The 22,369-nt window shown below is 38.7% G+C and overlaps 1 protein-coding gene across 1 annotated transcript; it reads left to right on the top strand.

The window, feature by feature from the left end:
- The first annotated feature begins 1,206 nt into the window (after positions 1 to 1,206).
- On the top strand, positions 1,207 to 19,385 carry plcxd3 (phosphatidylinositol-specific phospholipase C, X domain containing 3). Its single transcript, XM_010732991.3, has 6 exons — positions 1,207 to 1,442; positions 12,809 to 13,065; positions 13,321 to 13,494; positions 14,868 to 15,043; positions 15,703 to 15,804; positions 16,815 to 19,385. The coding sequence occupies exons 1-6, from the start codon at positions 1,241 to 1,243 to the stop codon at positions 16,969 to 16,971; spliced, it is 1,068 nt and encodes a 355-aa protein (XP_010731293.2). The 5' UTR covers positions 1,207 to 1,240; the 3' UTR covers positions 16,972 to 19,385.
- The last annotated feature ends 2,984 nt before the right edge of the window (positions 19,386 to 22,369 follow it).

The following is a 22,369-nucleotide window of genomic DNA, read 5'->3' as shown; positions in this document are numbered from 1 at the left end:
TCATACACTTATTGAGATCCAATGACACACTTACCAGACCTACCTCATATGTTAAATTGCATTATAATCTATGGATTATAACAGCTACAGTGACTCTAGAACATGTAAACTGTTTCCAATTTTTTTGTGCTCCTTTCATCTATATGCAATCTCTAAAAAAACCTGTTGACTTTTATCTTCTTCATTACTAAACAGTTGTCTCATTTTTTAGTGTGTTCCATGCTTGGGGACGATTATGTGTGTGCATTTTTTAGTGTGTTCCATGCTTGGGGACGATTATGTGTGTGTTTTTGCTTAGGGCCTCCCTATTTAAGCACCAGATTAAGGCCAGTATCTCCAAAATATGCTTATTGTTCCTTATATTCATTATTTTCACATTGCTGATCATGGATGTAGCATCCAGCTGAGAACAAAGGTAATCAATGACGCTAAACCACAGCAATATTCAGTCTGTATCTAGACAAAGCGTATTGTTTGACAGTCTAAATGATTTCTGATTATGCAGGGTGGTTATGTGTCAGCATTGATTTTGTGTCCACATTGGTTTAATATGATCAACCTTTCCCTCCTGTGTCACATCTCCTTAAGCATGAATACAGAAACACAGAACACACACAGTCTGAAATGGCTCTCACATAAAAAAAGATCTGTATAATGCTCAGCCAAACGTTATGAGGCACCTTGCTAAATGTCATTTTTGGTATAGTTTCCATCTTAATACCATGGTGACCTATTTTGACTCATTTTAAGGTGACCAGCCAGCTGATTATCACTGCAATGAATATGTCGGTTATTCATTGCCACTGTCACATTAATTGCAGTGATAATGAATCACTGCCATATGGCTCTCAGTCATTCAAGTGCATGACCTCAGACATGCTCCTAGGTCAGAATTAGATGGCATGGATTTGGGGTGTTCAGGCCACGTTTTGAGAAATAATAGCAAAATGAAATTTAATGAGCCTCTATGTAGTATAAATTTTGTAAGATTTGAGTTTTATGACAATAAAACTGAGATATGTACTCCTTAATGTTATTAGTGCATTGCTAACCAGCGATTGATCCATCCAACAACCCGAATTTTCATAATTGTGCTCCCCGCCGATGTGTTCGGCTCCGGGGGGTGTGGACAGGCTCTCGGTCGCTGATGTGTGCTATGTGTGTGTGTGTGAGAGAGAGAGAGACACACACACACAGAAAGTGAAAGAGAGATAGAGCGAGGCAGGGAGTGTGTGTATGCATGTGTGTGGAGAGAGGGAGAAAAAGGGAGAGAGAGAGCGCACTCCAGGTTGGCGCAGGCACCGGTCTGGGAGAACGGAGCGTTGTGCACAGCAGCAGCATGGCTTCGTCTCACGGGAGAAGCGACCTGCGATTTGCAGACTGGATGGCAAGTTTACCGCAGAGCATGCACACTATTCCGCTCACCAACCTGTCTATTCCCGGTAGGTGTTTCTTTATATTATCCCAGTGTAATCGGGTGAGGAGTGTATCCATGTCTTTTTTTTTTTTTGTTAATCCAAGCGCATTGCATCCTAACAGGATTAGGATCGCATCCTATTAGGTGAGAAATAAATAAGCGTGAATTTCAAGATTGAAATGATTTCACTGCTTTGCAAACTTTCACTTCAAACCCCCTGCAACTCCTAAATATGGCGTTTTAATGGAATAAAGGGTAAGACCTGTTGCGCAATGTGGGAAGTGTCATGCCGATGTTGAACAGTTCATCTTCCTTTTATTGTGGTCAGCGGTGTGAAGGTTATGAGTAATAGTAATAGTAATAGTAAGTAATACACAGATGATTTCTGCCTTCTCCATCTCATATTCCAAACGATGAGACTGTCTGAGGGTTTAAAAAAAAAAAAAACGACTGTCAGAGCCACTCCAAGTATTTAAAATAGACAAATTATCCATGCTGCTTAGCTCTCAGATTTGTGTAGGACTTTAGGCTTTTGTAGCCTGCTGGGGTGGTGGCCATAGAGGAGAAGAGAAGAGACTGGGAGTGGGATGGGTTCAGTCTGTGCACTCAGATGATCATCATATAAAATGAGCTGTTGGACCTTTAGCCAATCAGTGCGCACTTAAACTCCATTCAAATTGGAAATGCTGGTTGTAAAGCCCAGCACAGATCTGACTGATGGAATGGCTTATTAGCCGCCAGTTAATTCCATATCTGCTGCCTAGTGATTATCACACCTCCACACAAAGCGCTTTCATTCTTCATTTTCTTGCATTTCTAATCCTCTCTCTCTCTCTCTCTCTCTCTCTCTCTCTCTCTCTTTCTCCCTCCAGCTACCTGGTGTGTTCAGGGTTGGCATGTGCAATGACATTTCAGATGCAGATGGCTTTAAGCTTAGTGTTCAATGAGGCGTGGCATATTACCAGCACTGACCACTGTTCTTAAGGATGCCAAGCAAAATTAATTAATCACAGATTTAATGAAAAAAAAAAAAACAACAACTAAAATGCAGAAGCAAGACATACATTGCATCATGCCTGTCATGGTATTGATGTTCTGTGACACATACTGCACTGTGTTGCACTACAGTTCATCCATGCTAAGGCAGCATGGGAACATGCTCTGTCCCATTTAATTAGGTATCATTACTTATTGGCCCTGCAGCCAGCAGCTGCTCTCAGTTGATCCTCAATTTGGATACAGATTCTGTAAAGATCCTCTTACTCTGTGCACTTTATTGTGTTTGGCATAAGGTTTGTCAAAGTAAATTTCATAATCCTCAGGACTTTGAGGGTTTATATAGCAACAAGCATGTGCTCTTATTGCGGTATGTATGTATGTCAGATTTTTTTTTCAAAAGCATCTCTCATATCACATCCTTTTGTCTCATTTTAGAAAGCATTACAACATTACAAGCCTTTGCTCAAGCAGGATAAAAACTAGGACAGACAAGAAATAAATGAAACCGTTTTTTTAAATTGTGTTCACAATTTTCACCTTTCCTTCTGGTGGAAGAATATTATATTTTTAATGTTTAATTCCTGCTGTACAATCTTCAGCATCCACCCACTGTTGCCTGTAACTCAGTGATGCTATTTTTTTCCTCCAAAAAAAGGTTCACGAGCTGACAACCTCAATAATCCAGGCCAAAGTGTTTTGGCAATTTAGTGTACTCTACCATGTGAGGGTGATGTGATGGCATGGTGCTCTGCTGTTGCCAAAAAGCTAAACAGTCCCCACTGTGTCTCTGTTGCCAGCATTGCACAGCTGTACTCATTAGTATACATAATCTTCTGTATGATTGGCAATGAATTTATTTTAGGGTTTTGTGGTTACAGAGAAGACTTAATTAGTATCTGATTTTCATGATGTTTTAATGGCACCCATTTGTCATGTTTTAATTGGTATATAAGCCAATGCAGGCAAATAATAGGAAAATATTGCAGATGGCCGCACACATTACAGATTCAAGGTAGAGTAGTGACAGATGCTGTATGACGGATAATATCCACTTACCATACTGTGCTGTGACTTAGATCTATGTGGCCAAATCTCTATGTGAAAACCACATAATGTGTATGCTGATCATTTCTGCCATAAACTGCCATCGTCGGGATGATTAAATGGTTAGTCTGTTATTATTTGTTAGCTAGTTTTATGATTTGTGTAACCAAAATAGGCAATTAAAATAGATTCATTTTCAATCACAAAGGTACAGGGGTTAATAGACTGAAGGATTGCCTCATGTTTGTCCATCACGTGAACTGAGGTGGTGGCAGTAATGTTGAAATACCAGATAATCTAAGCAAAGATACCTCCAAACAGTATATTTATAACATGCAAGCAGAGAGACAATGAAAATCTGTTTCTGTCACAGGACCTTCAATTAAGTGAAGATGTTTTATGTATAGAATAGAATACAAAAATAACTAATTTAATTGGAAGCCAATAAAAAACAGTTTAGGGGGAGGATGGTTTCTTGACTGACTCCCACAGACCAAGAGTTTTAGTAATCAATAGGCAAAGAGATAAAAGCATGTCTCCCTAAATGAAAGAAACTGTTTTCATGTCCTACTGCTTAGGTTAGTTGGTGTTGTTAATGTAGTCACAGCTGCATATTCTCATTGTAACCAGGACAAGAAATGTTAGTTTTTTAAAATAGGTCCCACTGGTAGCATTTATTGTGAACTTAACTGAACAATCTTATGAGTAAGAGGCAACACACTTCTAAGCCTGATCCTGAAACCCAACAATATGGTTGAGAAACAATACAAGAGCAAAGAATGATCGAATTTGTCAAAAGCACAGAGGTCCAATTGGATTAAAATTACATGGTTTTAAGATTCTAAAGACACCAACAAACCATTTCTTACTCTGAAGAGAGCTGACTCAGTGTTGCTGAGAAACCTGACTGAGATTTGCTCAGAAAGAAAAGATTAGCTGTGAAGACAGCTTTACCAGGACCATAGATTAAAAACAACAAGTTAAAGACAAGAGGTATTGACTATAGTCAGATACAGGTAGGATTTTTGATCAGAGGGCACCATGGAACATAAGAGTTATGGTGTTGTTTATTATGCTGTGACTCATGACATAGCGGAGCAGCCAAGCACATTATGGAAGTTGTTAAAGTTGTTATATGAAAAATTTGTTATACCAAAATAATATCTCATTTCATTAGCATAATCTTGCTGGTCCTCTGCTGATCAGAACCACCCTGTTTACTAGATAAGAACATGATTGCTTTCAGAAATGAGTCAGCTGTCTGTGTTGGCCTGACATGCCACTTTGGCCTCCCACTGTGCTGACTTATCAAGTCTAAAAGTCAGATGACCTGCACCAGTGCTACTCTGTAGCTAATTGGGGAAAGGGTGACGGGATGCGGGATGAGCAGGAGAGGAAACAGAGAAGAAGTGGGGGGAAAAAGAGAAAGAGGGAGGGAGTAGTTACCGCTGTCCTTTCCTCAGGCTGATCAGTGGGGGACATAGTGGGCTGTTTTTTGGTGGCTATTGTTAGATCTGCAGGGTGAGTGCTGCAGACTGCCTGGCTGCATGGTGGTCAGCAAAGGTGTGCTGCAGGAGATACTGTCAATCGGTTTCTTTGTGGTTTTGTCACCGTGAAACAAGCTTTACTACATGGAAGGGAATGGCTGTCAGAATTTCACCACCATAGTAATTAAATAGGATTTTCAGGGTTGTTGTTTTTTTTGTGTAGTCATATGTTTTTGGAGTACACGCTGACTGTGATGAGCATGTATCTGTGTCCTAGAGGTGTCCACAAGATATGAACGTAGATTTCTAATTTCTTTATGTAGATTTGTTTTTGGAAATTTATAATATTTAACAATGCTCTGTTTTGTTTTTTTTAAAGGCTAAACTATTTACATTAAATATCTGAATAATTTGTATGGTAATATAATGATCTGCATCTTTTCTTTCTGGCTTAAAAAAACCCTGCATTAATCTTTTTGGACACTAGGGGGCAGTACAACTCTAAAACAGGCCCGCAGTCTTATAGCTCTGACATATTATTTCTCTTGTAATATTTCTATTTTTATGTTTACACCTTTGACATTAGGGATTTGATTTAATGTTAAACAGTATTGATTAATAAAGCTTTACGCCTAGTTGTTATAATGGCCTAGTTCATTTTTACATATGAGAATATGAGAATAAAACAAACAAATTAGATTTTTAAAATGCTACAATGTTATAATATGATGAAAAACTTGATAATGAATGATATTATTATTGTAATTATTTGGCCAAGGTATAATCAGCACAATATTGGAACAAATGTAGTACTAAATTCAAAATGAAAAAGTGGATTGTATATAGCTTTGTTATCATGGAAAATGACGTCTTGTTTGACTTTGTTCAAAGCTGGAAAACTACTGAATGGGATAAGTGACTTTACCTCAGAGATACTACAATGACCACATAGAACTAAAGTGACAGATTTGTATCAAAGTGCTCTGGGGAGCCATACTTAACCACTCCAATAGCTAAAGGTAACTTAAGGCTTAAGGCTTTACCAGAGATAAGGAATGAATAGCATACCTTAGTCTGGGGGAAAAGGGTGAAGGTGATTGTATTAAGTTAAGATGGCCTTGTGGGCAATAAAACCAAATCCATTGCAGAGGAGGCATCTTCAGTCTTGCCAGCTCCCTTGGGACAGAGGCAAAGGCTGGCCCAGGAATTTTAGCCGTAAATCTGTCTATCAGTCCTTTGACTTAGCTCATTCTGCTGCCACTTAAGCCTCTGAACAAGGAGGATGAATGGTATCAAATGCCAGGATAAATACTGGTGAAGGGCAGGAAATCAGCCAGCTAAAAGCCAATGCAAACCAGAGGATGTGAAATTCAAAACAAACATAGGAGGAGAAAATAGTTTGGTGGAGAGAAAGACAAACAGAGAGAGAGAAATGAAACAAATGGCTGGTAAAGATGTGGGAATGGTGCAGCTGTTTTCTGTAATGGATATGCCCATGAGTCATGACCCGCTCGAATCTCCTTGGAGTTCAACTTGCTAGCTCAACTGCAAAGTCATTGTGTTTGATCATCTGCACATTCCTTCTATTTGCAGCTTATGACAAGACAATGATTTTAAAATTGTTCAGACACCAAGAATATTAATCTTTGCATCTGGTGGTATGCTGATAATCATAATAAACATGTAATAAACTGTCTTAATATACCTGAAAACTTTTCAAATATATAAGTTACTTGAATAAACTAAAATTTTTGTCAAAATGGAAATGTGCATAAATGGTTTGTTATGGATTCTCCACGGGCTACTTTTTGCCTCACCTCCGGCAGTTAATTGAGTTTCCAGCAGGAGGGCATTTATCTTGATTCAAAAAGTCAAATAATTCATCGGAAATGTATGGGTTTTTGTGCGCACTTCCACTCGAACATGATGGAAAAAGAGGAGCAAATAGGAGGCAAATTGAGGTTGGCGAGAATTGAACAGGAGTTTGAAGAATAGAGGGCTGGATAAAATATATCTTTTGAAAAATTACGATCAAATTATATAGAAAAATCCCCACAGGGAAAATGTAGAGGAGAGAGGATGGAGAGTCTAAAGCTCCTATTTATCTTTTAGTATAATTTAGCGTATCTCTACCCTGTTCCATTTTCTTCTCTATTTCTCATCTCTTTTCCTCTCCTCTCTCTTTTCGGCAACCTAAAATAGATCAAGTCCACAGTGAGAAATAATGATTTGTTAAGAAAAAGGGCATGAACCACCAGTGGTCCTCTGAATGGTCTGCTCTCATTGAACCAGAATGACTCGCTTTAGGTCAATTCTCTAAGGGAACAGTCATCACCCACTACCACCGTCATTCTCGTCAACATCATCAGCGTTAAGTGAATTGCTGTGTTATCATTGTCTCAGCTGGTTTCAGCTTTTATCTGTAACTCTTTTGTGCTATGGCTTTACTGTCCACTCTTTCTCACTTCTTCCTGGCCTGCTTTAGGACATCTTCCTCACGTCGATATCTGACGTGATTATTTTGCTGATGTGAGGGAAGAAGAGTTCCCATGTTCACATCTTAAGAAAGTGCTGCTCTGTTCGGGTGCTGTGATAATCTAAAGCTAGTCGAACCACATGAGAATAGACAGTTCGGATATTGTTTGCAGTAAGCAGTCCAAACGACTATGGCCCTTTCAGACAATGTGATTAGATCATCAATTAATATAATCAACAACATAATCTGAGGTCACAGGGGAAGCAGTGATGTGGATGTCCTTATTTTCCAAATTAAAGGGAAAAACCGGAATAAATGAGTGGAGAAACATAATGAATGCAGATTTTTCCACACAGGTGCACTGCATGCTACAATTAACATCCAGTCATACTGAAGTTGATTCAGATTTCAGATGAGAAAATCTAAGTGACTTTGAAAGAGGGTTCATTCTTGGACACAGCGGGAGCTTCAGTCACAAACATTGCGTAACTGCGTGCAGTCTACAGAGATGTGGACAAAAAGTGAAATGGTCAGATGAGTCATTCTCATATCTCCCATATTCTCAAGTGGGTGAATGCATACTCACTTAGCATACACCAAGAGAACACTACAAGCCTTAATGTTTGACCCTTACAGTGAGGGGATCCAGTGGCTCTGTTATGCTGTGGGGGACATTATGCGGGCATGGTTTAGGTCAGCTTGTTGAGGGAAAGGTTACTACAAAACAAAACAAAGTTGTTCTGACCATTATCCTATGATGAAACATTTCTATTCTGATGGGAGTGGCGTCTTACAAGATGGCAATGCCCCCATCCATAAGAAATAAGGGGTCATTGAATAGTTTGAGTATGAAATTGGTGTGAATCTAATTTCTGGCAGTTAAAAATAGAAAAGAGAGAAAAGGGAAAATTATTCAGTTCTGAGGCACAATATTGGGATTATTAGAAACTTATTATTTCCTCACATTTCCAAATGATTGTGTTGCCCTTGAGTCATGGCACAGCATTGGTGAAGCAAATTATACCATAACATAAACAATAATTAATCATGTTCAGAGCTCATGTGGCAACACTTGATTGTGCTGGAGTGTAGTTTCCACCTCTCTGCTCAGGTTTTCCTGAAGATTCTTATACTGTTTGTTCTGCACAGCTTTATACCCTACAGTCTCTGTTCTTCCTGTGAGATTGTTTCTGTGTGCAGTATAGCATAATGCACCAGCTTTTTGTCATACATATTAAAGACAGTGCTCGTTAGTACCAGCTTTAGTAGTTTGCCTTCGGGGTCTTGCTTCCATTAAAGCCTGTTAAGATATATCCTATAGGATCTGATGGGACTTAATATATGAGCTTCACAGCTTTCCCTAACATATAATGACTATAAGTATGTCAGGAATGTCCTAATGAATTGTCTGTCCTTAGCCATTACAGATGTACAGTACCAGTCAAATGTTTGGACACACCTTCTGATTCAATGTTTATTCTTTATTTGTATGACTTGCTATATTGTAGATTAAACATAAGATACCAAATGTATGAATAAACACATAAGGAATTATGTGGTAAACAAAGTGTAAACCAAGCAAAATATGTTTTATGTTTTACATTATTTAAAGTCACTTACACTTACCTGGATTGTGTTAACAGGTGTGCATTGTCAGAGTTACTTCATGAAATGTTGAATGCTTTATTAAGGCATTTGAGACCATCAGTTTTGTTGATCAGAGGTAGTGTTGGCATACAGTAAGTAGCCCTATTTGACTACTGCAGGAATACTGTAGAAATGACAAGTTCAGGATTACTTTAAGACATAAAGGTCAACTTTTTATGTTTCTTCATGTTTAACTGCAAAAAAACATCAAACATTGTAATTAAACTGGCTCTCATGAGGACCGCCCCAGGAAAAGAAGATCAAGAATTGCTTCGTTTCAGAAGTTCATTAGCAGCCTCAGAAATTGCCAATTAATGGCACCTCAGATTAGAGCCCACCTACATGCTATACAGAGTTCAAGTAGCACCCACATCTTAACATCAACTGTCTGAAGGACACTGTGTGAATCAGGCCTTCATGGTCGGATTGCTGCTTGAATTGCTGCCAATACTGAGGGAGAACAACACGAAGAATGGAAATGCCTGTGCCAAGAAACACAAATTATGGACATTAGATCAGTGGAAATCTGTTCTTTGGTCTGAGTCCAAATGAGATTTTTGGTTCCAACTGCTGTGTCTTTGTAAGACACAGAGAAGGTCAACATATGGCATCTGCAAGTGTAGTTCCCCCTGTGAAGCACGGTGAAGGAGGTGTGTTTGTGGTGGTTTTGTTGACACTGTTTTTTGCATAGTGAGACCATCATTTGTTTTTCAGTAGGCCAGTGACCCAGAACACACCTCCAGGCTATGTAATCAACCTACCCAAACCCATTTCAGATGGTTTGGGATTAGCTGGATCACAGAGTGGCAGAAAAACAGCCAGCAAGTGCTCAGCTTATATGGGACCTCCTTCAAGACTATAAAGCATTGCAGGTGGCTACCCCAAGAAGCTGATTTGAGAGAATATGAATATGTGTTATTTGATAGTTTTGATTTCTTGCTAATCTGCGATGTAGAAAGTAATACAAATAAAGAAAAAACATTGAATGAGAAAATATCTTTTAATGGTACTGTACAGCTGTAATAGCTATGGACGCACAATTTATTAGGACATACTTATTGTCATGATTTGTTAGGGAAAGAGGTGAAGGTCATATACTAAGTTTAGATATTATTATAGACGAAGCAGTTAATAGATTAATGGGGGAAATAATTAGTAGATTAATTGATAATAAAAAATAATAGTGTGACACAACCTTCAGAGCCAGAGAGAAATCTTTCTCTACAACAACAGCAGAGCCAGATGTTGCGCCTGGTTAAGGTCAAACTCTGTTACGCTGTGACCCTGGTGGTATGGATCAGCCTGTAGTGATGCTGTTTTCTGTCCTGCCTCAGGATTCAGCTGTCTACCTTGCTTATGGTCATTCTCTGGGCCGACTGCAAAGACCTGTCACTGGAGTATTAGCTGAAGGTTAAATCAGGCTCTGTGTCTGCCTCTATGTGCATGTGCATATGTGTGTGTTGGTGGAGGAGTGGGGGTATATGTTTGTTTGCTTGAAAGAGTGAGTCATGCTAAAGAAAAGAGGATAAGAAATTGATTGCAGTGATGACAGCAGGATGCAGAATTACCAGACAAACATTTACTCTCTTCTCACTCTCAAACAGACATGTGAGGACACGCGACCTTCAGACCTAACTAACCGAATTCACCACGCATGGTTGGCAAGGAAATGCTTAAGTGTCACCTAGGAATGCATCAGTATATCGACAGACCTTCACAATTAGTCCAATGTTATCTTTACTGCCACTAATGGGGTGATTGTAGCACTGTTACTTTAGTATTTTTCTGTTACTACAACTAGAAAGAAAGAAAGAAAGAACAGTTATATAAAGAACTATACCAAATATTGGTAATAGTTTCTGTCTTATCTGCTGAGGTTTTCAGATATCCTATCTCTAACATTTCTGCTGCCACTCCAAAGCAATGGTAGTAAACTGAAAAGTGTTTGTGTTGCTCAAGGCACTGAAAAGTGACATTTCAGTCAGTTAGCATAATCCATAGTTTAACGGTTTTCATTAGGACTGCTTTTATAGAAGAAACAAATGTATGAAATGTATATATATTTTAGTAAGATGATAATGAGCACTACCAGTTGGTGTGCTAGAAATACGATGGTAGGTCAACTTGCTTACATTACGTAGTTCAGTAACTCTGTTTGTCAGAGGTCTATCCAATTCTGCTTGTAAAGCCATGCGACCTTCATCTATTCAGTAGAGGGTGAAATAGCTGTCATCTAAACATGCTGAATCAGAGCCAGTAGATTTTTTCCTTTTCTTTCTTTATCTTTAATTTTAAGCTCTGCAGGATGTTATATGGTCTATTGAAAATATCTTCAAAACAGATCAAATAGATTTTATTTCTGCTTGACATAAAATAAATTGAGTTTTTCTGAAAGAAAAACCACCAGGAATTCAGTTACCAAAGTGGTCATGTTCCATTAAAGTTCTTGTAAAAGCAAGTCTAATATTTCTTTCAAAATACATAATGTTATACAATATGTTGGAAAATATTCACCGAAAACATGTGAAAAGACTTTTGGAGTGTGAAATTGTGTGAGTTGAGAGGTTTTCAGTCCAGGACTTTTTGGGCGGTCCTAAAGGGTGGCTCGATGACACGCTGAGGCCACCCTGAGCATACCGCTGCAGCCCTAGCACAGTGTTCAAAAGTTAGTCATGTCGTTTCCTGAACTCATCTGACACGTTTCAGTCACTTCAAAATTGCTACTTGACTGCTCCCACGAGTGGCATGGCATAGCACATTCAGCTGACTCATTTCATAAACTTGTCGATATTTTTAATCATTCAAATTTGACTGGGTGGTTAATCACACTTTCTTCTTCGGTCTGAAAAACTCAAAACACATATTTATTCTTACTTTACATGAACTTTAAGATCCATGAAACAGGAGTATGGTTGAGTATAAGAATTGCATTTCATAAATAAGCGACAGAATGAATGACAAGAAGCCTCTGAAAGACAGTAATGTCAGCCAAGGACTTTGGCATCTACACAGAATGGAAGAGATTATCCAAAGTCTCCTCCTAAGATCAACACCAATAAGGATAAACGCAATCTAGAAAAATCGACATAGATATTGACAGGAATGTATACTGTTTGTTGAGCAAATAATTACAGACAATACCTCCAACCAGAATACACTGGAACAAACAAAAGGGAGTTATTTGTGAAAGAGGACAGCTGCACCCTTGTACTAGCTGTTTATTCTTGAAAAAGTACCGGCTGAGAAAACATTGTCAAACTGCTATTTCTAAGTTCAAGAGTGAATTTTCAAGCTCAAACAGTGATATCCACTATTGAGATTACATAATGTAGCCTGTACTGTACTGTACAAAAAAAATAACAAAATAAAATATAACTGGAGCTGTACCAAATAGACAGAAACGCCCAACAGTATTTGAAGATTTACTAAAAAAACTTAAAGCTATGAAGCACGACACTGTTCTATGGGAGCTGTTTTGCCTGAAAAATGTGATGGATGAAAAATATCAGTGAATGTGAGCACAGACTTTCTTCTTTTCAAGTTGTCAGAGTTCATAACTTATGACCACAGAGGTTGTTATTCACAGAGTCAGTGTTGTTGCCATGGCACCGTCCTGTTTTCCAGCACTGACCTCACTCTTAAAGCTGTGTCCCCACATAAATAAAGAATAAAAAAACAAATAAAAAAACAAGCAGCAGTCAATACCTGCATCCAGGCTCATGATTATGTCTTTTCCAGGTTCCCATGATTCCTTCAGTTTCTACATCGACGAGGCGTCTCCAGTGGGCCCTGAGCAGCCGGAGACGGTGCAGAACTTTGTTTCTGTTTTTGGCACAGTGGCAAAGAAGTTAATGAGGAAGTGGTTAGCTACACAGACTATGAACTTCATCAGCCAACTGGAGGCTGGGATCCGCTTCTTTGACCTGCGCATCTCCACCAAGCCCCGCGACCCTGACAACGAGCTGTTCTTCGCCCACGGGCTCTTCAGTGCCACGGTCAGCATCGAGTTTTGGTGTTTTTTGATGTGATGAATATTTTTACAATGCTTGGTGGTTGCTAAGTGATGTTTGTGCAGTTATGAGTGTGTAAGGCAGCATATTTATGTGTGAATTCACACTGTGAGGCTTAATCATACATGGCCCTTCAGAGATTTTAAGTACGTCACAATTATTTTTGTGCCTATGCTTCATATCATTATTATAATTAAAAAAATAATGAATGCATGTATTGTTCTTATTTGTGTTTTTTAGGTGAGAGAAGGTCTAGAGCAGATCAGTAGTTTCCTTTCAGCTCATGCCAGAGAGGTTGTGTTCCTGGACTTCAACCACTTCTACGGCGTGCAGAACCTGCACCATGAGAAACTAGTGGCCATGTTGAAAGAGATTTTTGGAGAGAAACTCTGCCCAGTCGTCTTCGCTCAGGAGGTACTTTTAAAGTCAAACACACTTAATACAGAGTACGATTAAAAGCAATTACTGGACCCAGAAGCTGGCCTCGAACATTTATTTCAGGTCATTCTTTCACCTTCAAAATCTCTTAATTGACTTATTTTTCATGTGTTCTAAAGACTTTTGATAATAATTGTTTTCTCAGATCTGCTCAACACTGGTTTCTGTGTTTTGATGACTTTAGATGCAGAATAATAGTTATCACATCCCCACGCATTGTTGCATGACCTTTCGCAAAGAGGTTGAGTATAAAAGTGCACCCATGCCAAGATTTGTCTGTGACGACTGTCTCTGTCTGTTATTTTCACCTTCCACTACTCGTTCCACCTCCACCGCTTCCTACCACACACCCCTAAGGCGAGGGCGTATGTGAGTAACCTTGAAGACAGAATCCCAATCAGCCTTAAAACACATCACCCTTCGCCAACTCCCACGCCAGTGTCACCATCCTAAGATCATAGTTTCCTCTCAGCAGCTGCTGCTGAGTGAGGATGAAGTGTAGGAGAAAGCCAATAATGAACCTTTTCTCAGAGCTATAGTGGCATCTAGGGGGGTATTTGAATTTGGAGTAGATATATGACTGGTGCTCTTTCCTCCATATTATATTAACTCCTTTATTCTCTCTCTCTCTCTCTCTCTCTCTCGAATATATATTAATATATATATATATATATATATATTATATATATTCTATATTAACTCCCTCCATCCCTTTGTCTATGAGTACATCTAGGCTACTATTACCCCACGGTTGCTTACATATAAAAACTTAATCCATTACACAACTTTTCTTCAGCAGCATTTACGTTGCCAAACAGAAACTTAATGTAGCACTGCACAAAGTGTCTATTGTTTACCAGGAATGTGATTGTGACAGGTCTTCTGCCTTTGTAATTTTTTCTTTTTACCTCTTGAATAGCCTGTAATAGCTTTGAAAATAGATGATTTGTTCTTTTCTTGACACCAGTACAATGTTTGGTTAGACATAAAACAGTGGTTGTTTATATGGCAAAGCTGCCTGCCTTCAGAAATAACAAACCTGACAATCGCTATGGTCAGTCAGAATATTGTAGTATTGAACAAAGCTGCTTAATAATCATTACATCAGGAATTACATCCAATTATTTCTATTTGCTTCCGCTAGAACAAACATAAAGCTCATTCAGGAAGCTGCCAGGTACATCTCAACTACTTTTTTGAAAATGTTTTTTGTCACTCAGCACAGATGGAACTCTTTTCTATTTACTATTTAACGTCCATCACCTTTTTTTTCTTTCGTTACCTCTCACCATTTCTTTCTTTATAACCTGCTGTTCATCTGAACACACACCTCCTTCCTCCATCCCCAGGTGACTCTGCAGTATCTGTGGGAGAAGGAGTATCAGGTGCTTGTCTTCTACCACCACCCCATGGCCCTGGAGGTGCCCTTCCTGTGGCCAGGCCAAATGATGCCCTCTCCCTGGGCCAACACCACAGACCCAGAGAAGCTGGTTCAGTTTCTCCAGGCGTCTGTCACCGACCGCAGGTCAGCCACTGCATTCATTCCACTGTGGTCACTCTATGTCCTCTATGCATGAGGCTAAATGGGACAACATCTCTGTATTTTGTCATGTCATTTGCCCAGGTGATGTTGTTATTACTTCAGTTAATTGTTGATGTCGATCATTACTTGTGTTTTAATGAGGATTTATGTTTTATAGCATATAGAACATGTCCAAATGCCCATGCATGATTTTGACTTACTGTCATAATGCACATACTTTGTTTATAGTTCAGGATGTAATGATTAACATTTTTATTAGCTGTAGTTATTTTAAAATAGCCAAAAAAAAGGATGGAAAGTGGATGAGAACATAGACACAACATAGAAGGTCATACATGCATTTAAATGAAACTGCTGGTACTGTAGTAATAGGGAAAAAAAATGTTCGTGAAAACATGCCATAAATTTGCATGTGAAATTTTTCTGTCTATGTTTTACTTCTGACAGAATAAGTGTTTTTGTTTTTGCTTTGTGGGCACTTAAAGTAATTAATTCCAAAGTAAAGCAAAGATTATTTATATGTAACACCTCTCTGTCATGTCATGATGTGCTTTACATAAATAGATAAAACGCAGGGAACAAAAATGACTCAAGAACATACAGCAACAAGAAGTTGTAAATGCTTGATGTGTCTCATGCAGGAGGAAGGGGACCTTCTTTGTCTCCCAGGTGGTTCTGACACCGAAGGCCAGCACAGTGATGAAGGGCGTGGCTAGTGGACTGAGAGAGACAATCACAGAAAGGTGTGTATGCATGTTTGCGTAAAATATTTTATGTCCATGGTCAGTATAACACTAAGACTGGATAGGGTTGGACGGTTAGCGGCTATGGTTGCACACAGTATTAGTTAACATATACAGGACTAAGATTATAGTATAATATAACACCTCAGAGACCAGAGGGCAAAGAAATGACATGATTTACCCATAACAGCTCACAACATAAATCACAAGCATGTGTACAAAGACACATAAGCAGTCGTATATGAGTCACCATGGCATTTTATAACTAAATCCAGAGGCATGTTGATTTCTACAGGTATCCCCAGGCGATTGACACTGACCTCATTCAAAATTTCTTTGAACAGCTGCCACAAACCCGAGGCGATGCTTCTCAGCCTTCTCCTCCTTCTTTCTATATCTACCCTTCTCAGCACTGGCTCAGGATTTTTTTTTTCTTCTTCCTGATTGTACCCTCAACATCGTCTGCATTTCGCTCCCTCTTAATGTCACCAGTTTGTTAAAAGACTCAGTAGCAAAACCATCAATTTTCCTGACATGAATTATTCATTTGATAACTCCACTATCAGCCTTTCTCACCAGGCGTTTGGTGACTTTGATGTAGGCATCCTTTAGAATTCTCTCCTTTCGTTTTGCCACACAGACTCTGCCAGTGGAGGACTTGAAGAAGACAACAAAAAAATCCAGTGTGAGAACTCATAGAATTATGTTGCCACGCAGAAAGCTGGGCGAGGCATCTGCAGTAGTAACACCATCTCCTGGTGCACAGCTCACATGATCATGTCCAGCAAGTGTTCAGAGTGTCATCCTCACAGCTGGTGTCTAGCTTGCAGACATACCATGCTGCGTCATAGAGATATTTTATCACAGTGTGCCCTTCTCTGTGTTAAACCAGCTAACCATGAATCATCCCTTCTTATTTCCCTCTCTGTATCTTTTGTGACTTTACACCCCCACCCCTCTTGCTTTTCTCGCTAATGTGTGTCTCTGTGTGTTTTTGTGTGTCCTCCCAGGGCCCTACCGGGCATGATGCAATGGATCAGATCACAGAGACCTGGAGAGAGCGGCATCAACATTATCACAGCTGACTTTGTGGAGCTTGGAGAATTCATCAGCGCCGTCATCACCCTCAACTATCACCTGGATGACGATGAAGATGATGCCACCTGAGAGCCCACAGGGGGGTGTCAGGGAGCACAGTCACCACCGCCAGTGGTTTGGTCTGTGTTCTCACTCTTTTCTCTTTGGCATTTATTTCAGGAGGGGACCTGCACTGCTCCTTTCACTTTATTTAGGGCTATAGTGAATTGAGAGATCGGATAGCAAAAGAGGTTTGAGAGACGAGAAGTTGGGATTAGGAGAAACAATAGTGGTGTATGGTTGGAGCACGAACAGAATGAGGTTTTGTTTGTTTCCTATTTAGGGATCAAAATTGTTATTTTTTCAAGTGAGATGTTCAATTAATTTACTTCCTGTGCTGTAAAAATAGCTTTTTCCACTGATCAAACGCACTGTTTTCAGTATAACGTTGCCAATGGTAGATTCCTCAGAGAATATCAACTTTCTGCTAAATGTATTGGTACATCATTCTTGGTATTCTAGTGAAAGTGACCGTTTTTTTCAGAGGTTGTTAAAAGTAGCTAGCAGTTCTTTGTCTTGTTTGGATTTCTTATTTATTTATTTTTTGACAATATGCATTCCTGGTCAGATGTCTGTAGGCGTTTCTGAAAAACCCTGTGAGCAGTTTGAATGCAGTGTGTGTTTAAAAAGTGTTATTACAATATGTTTGCTCAAATCATAGACAAGAAATGAACCCATTTCCCATTTGTGTTTTGTTTCTCAGTAATAGCCTCCACTGAAGTCAGCTGGCAACCTCGACATTGATCACATTTCATTATAAACTGGTACAACAATTGATGTACTTGTTAAAAACCATAGACTGATAGAGAGCGAGGGTGTGGCTTGCAGAGAAAATTGAACCAATCCCTACATGTGCACTTTATCTTTGGTGCATCTAAATGAAACAATCCTTTTCACATTGTCAGTGTGTTAAAATTTCAAGACAAGCTGTCAACTGCTACTGCAAGATATCATACAAAAACACAATTCGTCTAGGACAGCTAGAAATGCAATCCATGGTCATTGCTGATGGTTAGAAATCCAACGTGTCAAATCAGATTAGATTTTGTGGTGGGTGCAGAGTCGTGATAGCCAAGTATAAAAATACATTACATCTGGGTACAAGAGTGTATCCACTATCTGCTGAATGCTTTCCTTCTGTGTGTGTGTCTATACTTACTGCTGTAGTGCAGTATATATGAGTCATTATATGTATCATGGTGTTGTGTCTTTCATAATAACAGGTGATAAAGTTGCTTAATGCTCACTCAGAGACCCATTTTACTTTTTACTTCATGTCTGAAAAGGGAATATCATCAGAATTCGGAGTCAGGAGGATCTGATGTGACAGCAGTGATTTGACACTTAAAAAAAATAATAATAGAATCAATGTTTATTAAGATCTAGCTGTAGCTCTTTGGTGTCTACTTTATTAGGTGTTTCATGTTTCTGAATGTTTCTGAATCTCTGGATTTCTGCTATATCAGTACATTTTCATTTTCTATTTATGTTTAATGCATTTCTTTCTATACCCTGCTATGTTTCACTTCAGATGGAAAAGCACCCAGAAAGACAATGGAATATTGCAAGGTCTTTTGCATTGTGCATGAAAATAAAAATACTAGTCAAACATCTACACACCTTATGATCAGTGTGTCATTTTCTGCAGAGAATGTATTCTGTAAGAACACTGTCGTCTAGTTTGGTAAAATGTAAAACCAAAACAGGAAACTCAACTCTTTGGATTTGTGAATGTGTCTCGTGAGTAACTGTGCCATTTCTGAAAGTCATGTGATCGAGTGAATGAGTATCAGCTAGAAAGTCTTTTTTTTTTGTATTGTATGCTTCAATGTGGAAATGAATTCAAGTTTTAGAGTTCAAACAGTACTTCTTTCACTTCAGTGTTCATGTTAAAATGTTTTATATTGTGGAAAGTTTGTACATACTGTAATTGCAAATAGCATACTGCCGATGAATTGTAAATGATTTAAATCATTGCAAAGAGTCACTGATAACAATTTCTTAACTAATACCTTAACTGAGCGACCATACTGCTTCTTGTTTTTTCATATTTTGAGGGTTTTTTTTGCTTGAACCAAAAAGCTCTACATATACCTTTTGTTATACTCCAGCAAGGTCCATTCGTTTTGTGCATCTCAACTGGAAATGTTTTTACCCTTTAAAGCAAATTTCAAAAATAATTTCTTTTTTAAATGTTGTACTGCTACTACCCCGTACAGATTAAGAATGAACCCACACAAATGAGCAGACTTGAAAAGGCTTGCAAATTGTGCTGTAAGGACATATGTCTCCCCTGGTCCAAACTGTTGTCATTGCTTTTATGTTCTGATGTGAAAAGAGTCCTTTGCTGTTGTAAAACTCAAAAACATTTGTTCAAATAAAAAATGACTCTGTTCTAAGTGGAAAACGGCCAATTAAATAAAGCTTCTATGCCTAACGACTGACTAGGTGAAGTATCATTTCATGTTTGGCATGTTGAGTGGTGATTGACTGGTTAGTTGCTTGTTTGAAAAAAAAAAAAGAAAGAAAAAAGACAGATTTGGAGCTTTTAAGGTGACATACCAGTATTTTATAACCAATCTGTGAAGAACATCCAGAAATCCTCCAGTTTCCAGGGTGATAAGGATGGAGGTGGGTGGGCAGTGGCACCCAGGGTGACTTTCTGAGACTGTTTCGTAATTCAGCACCTGCCAGTCTGCAGCCAGCTGTTCCTCACAAATAAGAAAGAGCAACAACCCAGATGCTGAGTGGCTTGCTGTGTCTATGCTTTTATGTGCTTCTTATTCTAGGTTCAATGTCTTTAAAAAAATCTGTATTTTGTTGAGTTATTCTGACCTTCTGTCAGGTGGTTTCATGCCATGTTAACATATAGCTGTTTTGTTAACAAATCACTGAATTTAATGATTAAGTTGTTTTATTCTTATTAATACAAGGTTAACTGAACATTGTGTTATACAGATGCACAAATGCTTCTCTGAAAGCTGTCCATTATAACAGCGCTGTTATGATGGTAGCCACAGGCCTAGCTGACTGAATGGGTATTGAGTGCTTTGACTGCTTCGATTGCACATTAGTAGTAGTTTAGGAAAGGAAAAAACAGCTTATTTACTTCCTCTGTGCAGATTCTTTTGCACATGTTGTATACTCTGGTGGGTGGTATTTGGTTTCTGCAGCATATTAATGTGCTTTATTCCATTTCCTAATGGACTGCTGGTTAATAATGGTTTCCGAAGAAAGGCGAAAGAAACTGTACTAATATATATCCTTGGACTGAAATAGTCATTTGCCAGAGAAATGATGAAATGCAAATGCAAATGTTATTGTGTGCTTATGCGTGTGTGCATGTTTGTGTCTGTCTGTCTTTTTCTGTCACGCACACACAGGCAAACACACAGATGAGGGGGAGGTAGAGGTGTGGGAGGTAGAGATGGATGATGGCATTCAGACAGTTTAAAGAGGGGCAGCAACGAAATGCACAGTTTCAGAAAAGTTTGGAGTGTGAGGAGGAGGGAAGAGTATTTTCACCAGCCACTTCTCTGTCTAGTTATGAGGGTACATGACACAGGGTGGCAATTTGTCTGCCAATAGAAGCTACATTAAAACAATCTACAATATTACAGTGAGAGAGACATAAAAAGCGATATAAAATTGTTATACCACATATAAAATTAGACAAACTGAAGCTGAGATACACAGGTAATTATTAGAAGTCAATAAACATGGAGTCATTATGAACAGAGGGGAAACTGTGGGAATGATTCTTTTAGTCATTCAGACATTAAAACATGGGAGACAGCAGGCAGCACTCACAGCAAAGAAACAGCGAGAGACAGAGACAGAGTGGAGCTGATATTGTACTTGTGTCTGGTAGTGGCATCCGTCAGGACTGACCACTGCTGGCCACTGCTGGCCTTGTTTATTACAGATCACCACCAGATCACCACCACTTGGTGTTACCTCTAAATGCATTGACATTATTTTTCCTTTCTCTATATTAAAATTGATATACTGTTAATGACACCATAATACATCACAACTATTTGCTAAAGAATATTTATTTTCGGCTGCTATGCCAGTGGTTTCTAATCCTATCTGTTCTCCGTTCTCTCCAAGTATCTCCAAACCTTTCAAGAAATTCAAACAAGTTTTTTCTATCAATACATAACATTCTTTTCATTGGATTTTAGTGTTATATTGCCATATATTTGCCATATAGAATCAGTACATTTTTAATCTGTTTTCGCTGAGCAAAGAAAAGAGGATGTATCCTGAACTTGTTTCATTTTTAATAGTTCATAGATGCCTGAAGATGTTTTCACAATACAAAACAATCAAAAAGATTCAAGAAAAGTCAGAAACAAATAAAACAAAGATATAACCTAAATCTCTAAGATGGGGTGTCTAAGTGCTTTAAACAGACAAGGATATTGTAGATTTTCTTAATTGCTGTCTGACTTTTAAATATCAAATTTTATATAATTCCTCCCCTTGATTGACAGATAGTAGAAACACACAGAAAACACGGGGGATGATGCAACAAAGGTCCCTCAGCGAATCAAGCTAAGGATGGTGCAGTTACATAAACTATGCATGGACTATGTAGGACACTCATATCACAGTTGAACCTGTTGAAACGTTATTTTGGAGGACAGTAAGCATGTACGCTGCATATTCATCAAGTCACCCTCTGATAAGACCTCACAGACTGTTGTTCTCTGGCAGACCAAACTTCCAGGGCAGATGGTGGTCAAAGATGCCCCCTGAACATCATGAGAGCCGCAGAAGCGGCACTAATGGAGGGCACGGTCTGGTGGCCTATTGTCTGGCCAACTGTTATTCTAGCCTGAGGTGTTGGGACTTGGCTTGTTGTTGTACAGTAGCTGAGTCATTTAGCATTGGGCAGTCAATACAGAAAATCACTTTAGTCATTATTTTGTAAGTATGCATGACATATGTTTTGATTCTCAAGAATGTGTATTGTTACCTGAGGTGACACTGTGATCATATAAAATGTCTCTCCAGTTTTTATGTTTTTTATCAATTTTTTTAATGCAATAATGTAGTTATTTAGACACATTATTGTATACAACAAGTATTGCATAAAATGAAAAATATGCACAATGCAATTGTAAAGTATATACTGTCAGATCGAAGCCTGACTTCTCCAGTCGCTCATTTAAGATGGCAGTTGAGTATAAATGTCGTGCAATTTCTCCATTGCTCTAGCAATGCTGTACCTGCTATTACTCTGGAATCAGAGGAACCATCATTTTTTAGTGAACAATGAGCTGAAATTGTGAGCACAAAGTGTATGAGCTTGTGTTTCCATATTTTCTCAATGTTATGCCTCTGCTGTTGGTTCAGAACTAGGAAATGTATTGTCATTACCAAAACATCATAATAAAAGTAACATTTTCTGTCTTTGGCC

Source organism: Larimichthys crocea, chromosome III (assembly GCF_000972845.2).
Source record: "Larimichthys crocea isolate SSNF chromosome III, L_crocea_2.0, whole genome shotgun sequence".
NCBI lineage: Eukaryota > Metazoa > Chordata > Actinopteri > Sciaenidae > Larimichthys > Larimichthys crocea.
The sequence above is the reverse complement of the archived record's forward strand: the minus strand, read 5'-3'. Positions and strand labels throughout refer to the sequence as shown.

Bases quoted from the DNA above. Each gene is read 5' to 3' on its own strand.
- plcxd3 (XM_010732991.3), top strand. From the start codon at position 1,241: ATGTGTGTGGAGAGAGGGAGAAAAAGGGAGAGAGAGAGCGCACTCCAG. The intron at 13,495-14,867 runs GTACTTTTAAAG...CTCCATCCCCAG, and splicing joins CAGTCGTCTTCGCTCAGGAG to GTGACTCTGCAGTATCTGTG. The intron at 15,044-15,702 runs GTCAGCCACTGC...TGTCTCATGCAG, and splicing joins GCGTCTGTCACCGACCGCAG to GAGGAAGGGGACCTTCTTTG.